General features: G+C 40.9%; 2 protein-coding genes across 8 annotated transcripts in view; one reads left to right on the top strand and one right to left on the bottom strand.

Annotated features, from left to right (window-relative positions):
- Window positions 1-3,458, top strand: part of WDR76 (WD repeat domain 76) — a 39,745-nt gene extending 36,287 nt beyond the window's left edge. The window contains exon 13 of the mRNA XM_017544094.2: window positions 956-3,458. Within this exon, the coding sequence (XP_017399583.1) occupies window positions 956-1,208 (253 nt within the window). The 3' untranslated portion in view covers window positions 1,209-3,458. The remainder of the gene's footprint in view (window positions 1-955) is intronic.
- Window positions 3,459-5,189: 1,731 nt separating this feature from the next.
- Window positions 5,190-9,869, bottom strand: part of FRMD5 (FERM domain containing 5) — a 328,629-nt gene continuing 323,949 nt past the window's right edge. For 2 of the 7 annotated variants that reach the window (XM_037744666.1, XM_017545952.2), the window contains one exon: window positions 5,190-8,837. In XM_037744666.1, the coding sequence (XP_037600594.1) occupies window positions 8,260-8,837 (578 nt within the window). In that variant the 3' untranslated portion in view covers window positions 5,190-8,259. The remainder of the gene's footprint in view (window positions 8,838-9,869) is intronic. The other 5 variants (XM_037744682.1, XM_037744683.1, XR_005202962.1 and 2 more) reach the window with 5 other exon arrangements.

The raw sequence follows: 9,869 nt of genomic DNA, 5'->3' as shown, positions 1-9,869 counted from the left end.
ATCAATCACTTTGAGTTATATGCTTTTGTCGTACCAAAGTTTTGTTCTATCTTGTTTTGTTTTGGTCCTTTTGAGATGGAGTCTCACTCTGTCACCCAGGCTGAAGTGCAGTGGTACACTCTCAGCTCACTGCAAACTCTGCCTCCTGGGTTCAAGTGATTCTCTTGCCTCAGCATCCTGAGTAGCTAGGATTACAGGCAAGTGCCACCATGCCTGGCCAATTTTTGCATTTTTAGTAGAGACGAGGTTTCACTATTTTGGCAGACTGGTCTTGAACTCTTGACCTCAGATGATCCGCTTGCCTCGGCCTCCCAAAGTGCTGGGATTACAGGCGTAAGCTACTACGCCCAGCCAATTTTTGTATTTTTAGTAGACTGTATTTTGCCATGTTGGCCAGGCTGGTCTCGAACTTCTGACCTCAGGTAATCCACCAGTCTTCGCCTCCAAAGTGCTGGGGTTACAGGTGTGGGTCACTGTGCCCGACCATATTATGCACATTAAAAAAAAATTTATTACTGTGTTTGTATGCGTATGTGTGTATGTAAAAAATAATTTAGGGTGATTATTCTAGGGGCTAAGAATTTTCCTTAAAGATAGGGTCATTTAAGTGGCAGTGGGAAATGCTTTTCTCTGTAGTCCGTACTTTAATGAAAAAGGATTGTTAGTGATATTAAGGTATAGAGACTAAAAGGGCAGTACTTTTATTTATGCTTTTAAGAGCTATAAAGGGCTCCATATGTTTTATTTTGGGAGATTTTTGGATGAGGAGGATATCATCTCTTTCCAGAGTTTCAGCCTATAGAGAGGGTAAGATAAGGTTGGTGGTAATTCAGTAACTTAATGAGAAGAAACTTGGCAGAGAAAAGTAGCATTTAGGAGTAATGCCATCTTTATCCTGTGCCCAGTGCTACCTTATTTAACCTTCATTTAAAAAATACTTTGTTTTCCTCACTAGGCACAATACTTTCACTGGGCGATGGCTGACCAGGTTCCAAGCCATGTGGGATCCTAAACAAGAAGACTGCATCATAGTTGGCAGCATGGCCCGTCCACGACGGATAGAAATCTTCCATGAGACAGGAAAGAGGGTGCATTCTTTTGGTGGAGAATGCCTTGTCTCTGTGTGTTCCATCAATGCCATGCACCCAACTCGGTATATTTTGGCTGGAGGTAATTCCAGTGGGAAGATACATGCTTTTATGAATTAAAAAAGCTGCCGAGTTTTTGGTTTAAGAACATCAGTTTGTTCAAATTGACCACTGTCTAAGGAACCTAGTAATTGGCATAGCTTAGTGTGTTTACTTGGTAATGTGTTAGATTTAGGAAATATAAAATTGTTTTATTAATAAAACTATAAGAAGGGTTTACTTTTAGTAAGGGAGAAGTCTTGGAGGTTACTTCTGTAGGATGGGGAGGGAATGTGAGGGGAGGCTGAAGTGCCTTCAGCACTTTTTTTTTTTTTTTTTGAGATGGAGTTTTGCTCTTGTTGCCCAGTCTGGAGTGCAATGGCACAATCTTGGCTCACTGCAACCTTCGTCTCCTGGGTTCAAGTGATTCTCTTGCCTCAGCCTACCGTGTAGCTGGGATTATAGGCACCCTCCAACATACCTGGCTAATTTTTGTATTTTTAGTGGAGACAGGGTTTCACCATGTTGGCCAGGCTGGTCTAGAAATCCTGACCTCAGGTGAGCCACCCATCTTGGCCTCCCAAAGTACTGGGATTACACACCTAGAGCCATCAGCACTTTTAATCAAGACAGTATGTTGAGAAATTCTAACATTATAAATTATAAAGCTTTGACTATTATTAAAAGTTTTTATGAGTTAATGATATGGTTTTGATTCTGTAGTGATACATGGATTTGTGATCTTTTTTATAGTTTGGAATGAATACTTATTTCTAGACTCACACTGGAAGGGGGCCTGGAAAGGTAATCTAACTCAGTGATTTTGAAACTTGATTTTTTTTTTTAACTGAGAACTTTTTTTTGCCACCCTCCCTGTAGGTTAAATCTTATGTGAAATGCCAAGATAACTGCTAAGCAGCTTTGGTTTACCCAGGGCAGGGTCTGGGTCTCTCTGTGCTTTCCTTTCCCCTTCCTCTAGATGGCTCCTGAGACACAGCCAGGACTCCCAGGCACAGGGTGTGGATCTGCCCTGGTCCCTGCATTCCAGTGTAGAATTGCCTCAGACCTGTGTTTTTCAGACTGTGGGTTTTTGCTCTTCACATGAAATCAGTTAAATGACAATGACTGGTGTTGAAAAAAATGAAAAGGAAATAATTTGTAAAGAACAGAAAACATATTTGAGTAAGTATTGTTTTGTAAAACTTATATATGCATATATATTTGTAGGTATATATGTTTATGTATATTCTGATGTTAAAAAAAATATATTTTTAATTACTGTAGTACCATGGGTAATGGTTCAAGAAGCGAAAGCTACTGCTTAGAATGTCCCAGTCTTACTTGTCCCCATCTTTAAACTCTCCAAAGGATATTCAATAGTGTTAAGTGAATACCTTCATTCTTATTCATATTTGGGTATACTTTTGGTATTTCTTTCATCAAAATATTTTCTTTTCAGAAGTGATGGTAATTTCAATGTGTTGTTGGGAGGGGAGCTGCCAGATCAGTTACTTATATTACTGTGTGACATCTATCCAACTTTTTTGGTACTTTTAAATTTCCAGATACTACTGAAAGACTTGTAAATGGCTTTGGCAATATGTTTGACTTCTAAGAGGAAAACAGTTCTCAACTTTCTAGTTGATGTAAGTAGGGGAATTGACAAGTGAGATGGAAATGTTAATTTATAAAGGGAAAGTAAAGCTAGGTGAGGTTGAATTATAATTATACTGTTCAGGAAACACTGTAAAGGCTTTAGGCTACCTTTCTCATTTCTATGCCAGTTAATTTCCTGGGTTCTAGAATGGTTAGTTCTATGGGAATTGTGTTTTTTAATTTTTTCTTTTTAAGATGATGAAAACTACTCTCAAATTAGTACCATCATTTAAGCTTTGAATACCTGGCGGTAATTGCCTGGACTCTTCAATAAACATTAGCAAATTCTTGATGTTTCTCACTTTTGTGGTTTCTTTTGAGATTGTAGTTTCATAAACAGTGCTATTTACATTGTTTCACTTTATAGAGTTATCTTGAGGCAATGCAGGAAGGAAGGGGAATGAGTAGGGACTTGTTTCTTTTTTTTTTTTTTTTTTGGTGATCAGCTTTTAACGGAGTAATTGTTTAAATCTAGACAGCACATAAAATTGTCTCCCTTGGGACATCCTTACAGTGTAATCTGTAGTGCAAGGCACTTTTCCCAGAGACTTGCTTACAGCTGTGGCTTCTGTAATTGCGTGTGTATTATGATTGCTCCCTTCAGGATAAAGGTTTTCTGTAAGTTTGGCTTTTATGTTATCTCTTAAGCCCTGAATTCCACTTGATGGAATGTAAGCTCTGAATTTCACTTGAGTTATTTATTATTATTTTTAAGATATTCAGCCGTTCGTTATGTGACTTTTTCTTTCTCTTCCTCCCCCTTTCCTTATGTAACTTTTAAGGAAGAAGCAGACAATTGTTGTTTTGGTGGTCAGAGACTTGGTCAGACTAGGAGAGACCACAAATGATTAGGAATTAGAAGAATTTGAGTTGCTTAAGTCCTATTTTTAGTATTCTGGTCTTTGAGTTTTCCTTTTCACCAAGAAGATTTTGCAAAGGGAGTTCTCCAGGAAAGCAGGGAGCATTAGGGCTGTGGATACAAGAATTTAAATCCTTTCAGCCAATGTACAGTACATGGGGTAGAGTAGGGCAGAAGACATACATGCCTTCTGTATTGTATTGAGAAGAGGAAATATATGCCCCCTAACTTGAGATTCCAAAAACTTTGATGTCCTGTTGGGTTGTCCTTTCTGACTTAGTACATTTCCCCCTGCTTTTTAGTAGGATATTGATAGCTAGAAATATCAAGACAGCATAGATTGTATTTTGACTCATTTGGCTATAAATATTTGGACTTTCAAATGAAAAGGTAGAATTTATGAGGAAGATAACATTAAGTATAATTTTACAGAGCTTAAGGACAACACATTTTATGATACATTTTCCCCATAATGGAAGCTGGGCAAGAGAGAATTGATTAAAAGTGTGCTTAGCTGGTTTTATTCTACTCCATCAGCAGGTTGTAGGGGTCTGAAGAGGAAGCCTGTTCACAAGCTAAAACCAAAAGTGTGTTCAGGTGCAGAGGAGCTAGATTGTGCTGGAGGAACCCAAAGCAGAGGGAAGTAGGGACTAGAGTCCTATCAGAATGTGCACAGGCAGTCCTTGATAAGCTCTCAGCAGAAGGGAGGCTGCTGTGAATTGGTAGGGCCATGGGAAGTCACCCAAGTCCAGTGTTCCTTGTGCTTTTTACTCTTTGGATCACTTCAAGCAAAAACTTATGTCATAAAAACATAAAAAAATTCCACTGGGGATAGGGTGCTGGATAGCATTTTATAGGTAATGGATACCTCTGAAACTTGGAGGTGAGTAACATAACCTGATTGGTGTTTAGGAAGATGATCTGGCAACAGAAATGGGAGAGTGGAGGGCAAGCAGAATTGAGAAGACAAAGATTATGTAAAAAGCTAGCACAATGGATGAAGCCCCCAGTGTCACCTCTTACTTAACCTCATGGAATTTAGAAGACCATTTCCAATTCTGTAGCCACAGAATCATGGTTACATAATCAGATGAATTTATGCTATTGGGATATATTTTGTAAATATGTGGCTTGTTACTGTAGTGGTACCATTCTAGTTCCTTCTTAGTATTTTCTGTGCTCCGACTTACTCCAGGCTTGAGTAAGAACACTGGACCAGAAGCTGGACCGTCTGGGTTCTAGTTGGCTCTACCACTATTTAATCTTGGGAAAATCACTAGCCGCCTTGGTTTTCCTCATCAGAAAAATGGTGTCCAATTCACTTTAAAATTATTACCACATTTATAGCTTCTCAGTTTCTTACTGTATTTATTTGAGGGTAGGGACAAGTATAATAGGTGAATACTAGCAAAATGATTATTTTTATATGGTCCAAGTGAATAGCAGTCAGCTGTGTAAATCCCACTGGTAGCCTTTTATCTGTGTTGGTAACTTTAAGGGGGGAAAGTAAGACAGGCTATGAGTTAAAGAAAGAGCCCACTCTTTGATGATATTTAAATATTTATTTAAGTTTAAAAATAATCTTCATGGCACCAATGATTTTATGCTAACTACATATTGCATATGTAGAAAAAGGTACATTGCTTTGAAGGAAAATGTAACTTAAGAGTTTTTGGCACACAGAAGGTTAACAACTATATTTTTAAACGAAACTAAGAAATTCACATTTGCAGGTAGTTTACCCTCTACTGCTTAAAGATGCAGTACACTACTCTTTAGTAAGAGTTTTATTTCCTGTGATAGATGAAGCTATGGAAACCACTGATTTTTCTAAAATGAGGTAAAATAATTTTGAGAAAAAATGAGACATGTTAGAACACAGTATAACCAGGTTAAAAACTTGAACAGTTTTTAATGGTGTAGATATACCAAAAAAGACTAGTCATCAACAAAGGAGGTTTATTATTCAAGCACTATTTGAAAAGCAAACTGAAGGAAACTTTTCTATCCATATTTTCTGGGATGAGCCCTAGAAAAAAAAATAACCCTAAAGGTTCCTGTTCAGAGAGCAAAATTTAGCTGTTAGAAATGGCATAGACTACTATTAGAATGCTAGACACAAGGAACATACTAGGATATGGAATACTGCCTCTGTCTCTAATGTGAATGTGAAAGGTCAGAGTTGAGGCTATCACTCACTGCATAGAAACACCAGATTCTACAAACTGAGGTAGGAGCACTACACTAAAAGGTCATCTGCTATGTTGCATAAGACAGTAGATATCCAGATTAACACCAGCCCCCTGTCTCCTGACAGCCTTTTCATCTCTGGGTCTACTTCTCACATTAGTCCTGTGCTAAATAAAGCCTTTGCTATGTAGATGACAAGTAGCAGTGGCTACTTGGTTTTAACTAACCCCTAATCTTTACTAGGATTTCCTTCGGTTTGTATTGTCACTCGATAAATAGATGTTTATAATTCTGCCCAAATTGTTGCTGGTATGGAAATGGTCAGAGAGGCCCTCTTCTTTTCTTAGATTCCACCCATGTTTTAGCATTCCAGTATTTGATCTTGCCTATTTGGCATCAGACATCTCTTTGCTGGTTGGTTGGTCGAGCACCCATTAAACAAGCAACCTGGTGCCTCCACTGGGAAGTATTCCCAGATGTTTGACACATGTTAGTCATGGAAACAGAGCTGACTGACATGACTGACCCTCTTCTGCTAACATACTAGTAAGGATCAGTTTCATTGTCTAGATCAGAATTGGCATGTTATGGCCTTTAGGCCAAATTCAGCTGACTGTTTTCATACAGTTTTATTGGAACACAGCTATGTTCCTCCATTTATATATTATCTATGGCTGTTTTTGTGCTGTGGTGGCAGAGTTGAGTAGTTGTGACAGTATGGTGTGCAAAACCAAAATATTTACTGTGTAGCACTTTACAGAAATTTGTTGACCTCTGGTCTAGATGAAAGGATATCTTTAAAATTATACAAATCTCTCCCTAAGAACCCCAATTATTCCACAGTTGTATTCTAAACATGGACATGGTTCTACTGTCTCGGGACAAAATAGGGGAGGTCAAATCACAAGTGACTCATTCTGTTCTGTATTTGGGGCTGTCCAACATTATAGGGTATCAGCAGCTGCTCTACTTTTGTGTGGGTCCAGGAATATGTCCATTGACCATCCTTAAATAAACCCACAAGCCCCAGATGACTTAGAATTCTCTCCCTGAGATGAAAACAGGATCTTGTGTGTGACTGGTTTTAGAGTTGAAGAGCTCGGGTCTAGGACCCCCACACTCACCCTTCCTGTGCCTGTGCTTCTGCGGTCCAGGGCTTCCCTCCTCAAGGATGGCAGTGCTTTCCTAGAAATTATGCAGAGGATGACCCTAGGGGGCAGCACTTCTACATCTAAGTGTTGGTCTCTGCCACAGTCACTTTCTGTGTTTTGTAGGCATCTCTTAGAAATCCTATTTTTAAAGTTGCTTCTCCTGGTCCCTTCTAAGGCTGTTGATCTTGGAATTCTATTTTCTGAAGCTTTTCATTCTCAGGATCAGTTTCTTTCTTGCATCATTTAGTTCATCAGGCTCTATTTTCTTAATCCATAAAGTAAAAACAAAATATGAATTGTTAAGAAAATAACATTTCGTTGTTAAAATATAAATTGAAATAGTCTTTGGTGGGGGGGGGCGGGGTATATAAAGTCAGGTAACTTAGCTCTACTTTAACTACATTTTGTCCAACATTTCTGACAGAACTCTCTGGCACTACTGAATTCATTTGATGCCCTGGAGCACTGTAAAAGTCTTCAGAAAGAGGTTCTTTAGAAAAAAAAATCACATTAAGTCTAGTTTAATTATACAAAACTATAGCAATGCCCACTAGGCTCTAGACTAAGGGGACAGACTTACCCCACCCCTGCTGCTGCTGCTGTAGCGGTGGTCCCTTCAGATGCCCACTCTGCTCAGATTTAAAAAAACAAAAGGAAAAGAAAATCCAACTCAGACCATCATAGGAAGCAACTTTCCATTTAATCATTCTACATGGATGTTTACTTTTTAAAAAATTCTGTCTGGCAAAAAAACTAAACAGTCCCCATTGTCCAGATCCCTGGCCTGCCCCTTGGAGGCTGCAGTCACGAGTGCTGGAACCCAGTGGCAGCAGCAGGAAAGCTCCTGCAGAATACAGAGGACAGCAGCTCTCTAGTCTTCAACTAGTGTCCCTTCTGCTAGGTGACACTACTGCAGTAATCAGTAATAGTAAAATAAATTATTTTTATTTGATACTTCAAAATAATACACCTCTATGAAAAATCAAAATTCAAAACCAAAAATTATCCTGCAAATTGGAAAGATGAGAAATAGAGTCGCTGAGCCTTTCTTGAAAGAACTTCGAAGAAAATGAGTTTTCCCAGTTTGTTTAGACAGGGCATGAGCCTATCCCTTTCTTCTTCTGGGAAACACCCTCCTAGGCTGCAGTGGACTTTGAGTCATGAGAGGAGGACTTGGTATATGTGCCGATGGTTCCGCGATGGGTCCCATTGCTGGGAGTGGGTAGCCGGGCTCCTTGGTCCACCTGGCTAGTTTTTGGGGAGGAGTCATGCCTTCTCAGGTGTCAATGAGCAGGCTCACCACTGAGCGGATTTTGCAGGCAAACCATCGCCTGAGGGGACAAAAGTATTGATAGTGGAATTGTTCAAACTCGGGAGTCTGGCGGATATCGCGGAAAAAGGCAATGTCAAGGTCAGACTCGGTAAGGATGATCAGGAGGAGGAGCAAAACAAAGAGGAGTCCCATGGTCACAAGGAGCAAACGGAGGACACTTAGAACAAACTTATTCACCTGTTCCTCCTCGGGCCCACCGTGTCCCTGACACAGGGCCCTCAACTCTCCTCCAAGGGCCTCCACCTCTGTAGCAGTAGGGGTGCTGGCTTCAGATTCCTTCTCCTCCTCGATGCTGCAGGTGGCTCCATTGATCTGCCGGGACAGCAACATCAGCTCCAGGCTGTGCTCAGCCACAGGGGTGGGCAGCACACTGTCTGCAGGGCTGTAGGCCTCGTCTGCAATCACAGCTACTCGCTCATTGCTGTCTGTCCGGCTGCTTCTCACATGAGGCAGGAAGGTGTCCCCATGGGAAGAAGAACGCACTGGCGTGGAATGAGCACTGTCCCGTAGGGATTCTAGGCCTAGAAAGGCAAAAGGAACATGAGTATGCTGTCCCAGTGCACCCTTTGCTTTCTAGTAGCACCCATTGTGTTTTGCTGGGTGCCACTATGCACACCCACATGACCAGCAGCAGTAGCCACTGCACTCTGTTTTGACATATCAAGAAGACGACAGGCTGAACATGGCTTATGCCTGTAATCTCAACACTTTGGGAGGCAGAGGTGGGCAAATCACTTGAGGTCAGGAGTTCCAGACCAGCCTGGCCAATGTGGTGAAACCTCTTCTCAACTAAAAATTAAAAAATTAACTGGGTGTGGTGGCATGTGCCGGTAATCCCAGCTACTCAGGGGGCTGAGGCAGGAGAATTGCTTGAACCCAGGAGGCAGAGGTTACAGCGAGCTGAGATTGTGCCACTACACTCCATCCTCGGCAACAGAGTGAGACAGACTCCATCTTTAAAAAAAAAAAAAAAAAGACAATACCTGGGCAACATAGCAAGACCTGAACTCTATTAAAAAAAAACAACCAAGTGTGATGGCACATGCCTATAGTGCCACTTTGGAAGTGGGCAGATTGCTTGAGCCTGGGAGGTGAACCAAGATCACACCACTGCATTCCAGTCTGGGCAACAGAGCTAGACCCTGTCTCAAAGATACATATATAAAAGAAGAAGAGAAGCCACAGGAATCACAGTGGCTATTTAAGAAGAGTTTTTCTTTGCTTTTTGCTTACGATTTTGGCCTGATTTGTGTGTTTTTTGAGACAGAGTCTTACTCTCACTGAGGCTGGAATGCAGTGGTATATTCTTGGCTCACTACAATCTCTGCCTCCCACATTCAGGTGACTGTCATGCCTCAGCCTTCTGAGTAGCTGGGATTGCAGGTGTCTGCCAGCACACCTGGCTAATTTTTGTGTTTTTAGTGGAGACGGATTTTGCCATTTTGGCCAGGCTGGTCTAGAACTCCTGGCCTCCCAAAATGCTGGGATTACAGGCGTGAGCCCCTACACCCAGCCCCTAATTTGTTAAAGTTTCTGCCTTCCCTGCCTTTGGT

This window comes from Cebus imitator, unplaced genomic scaffold (genome assembly GCF_001604975.1).
Source record: "Cebus imitator isolate Cc_AM_T3 unplaced genomic scaffold, Cebus_imitator-1.0 Scaffold9, whole genome shotgun sequence".
NCBI classification, from domain to species: Eukaryota; Metazoa; Chordata; class Mammalia; order Primates; family Cebidae; genus Cebus; species Cebus imitator.
Note: the sequence above shows the minus strand (reverse complement) of the source record. Positions and strands in the feature narration are given on the sequence as shown.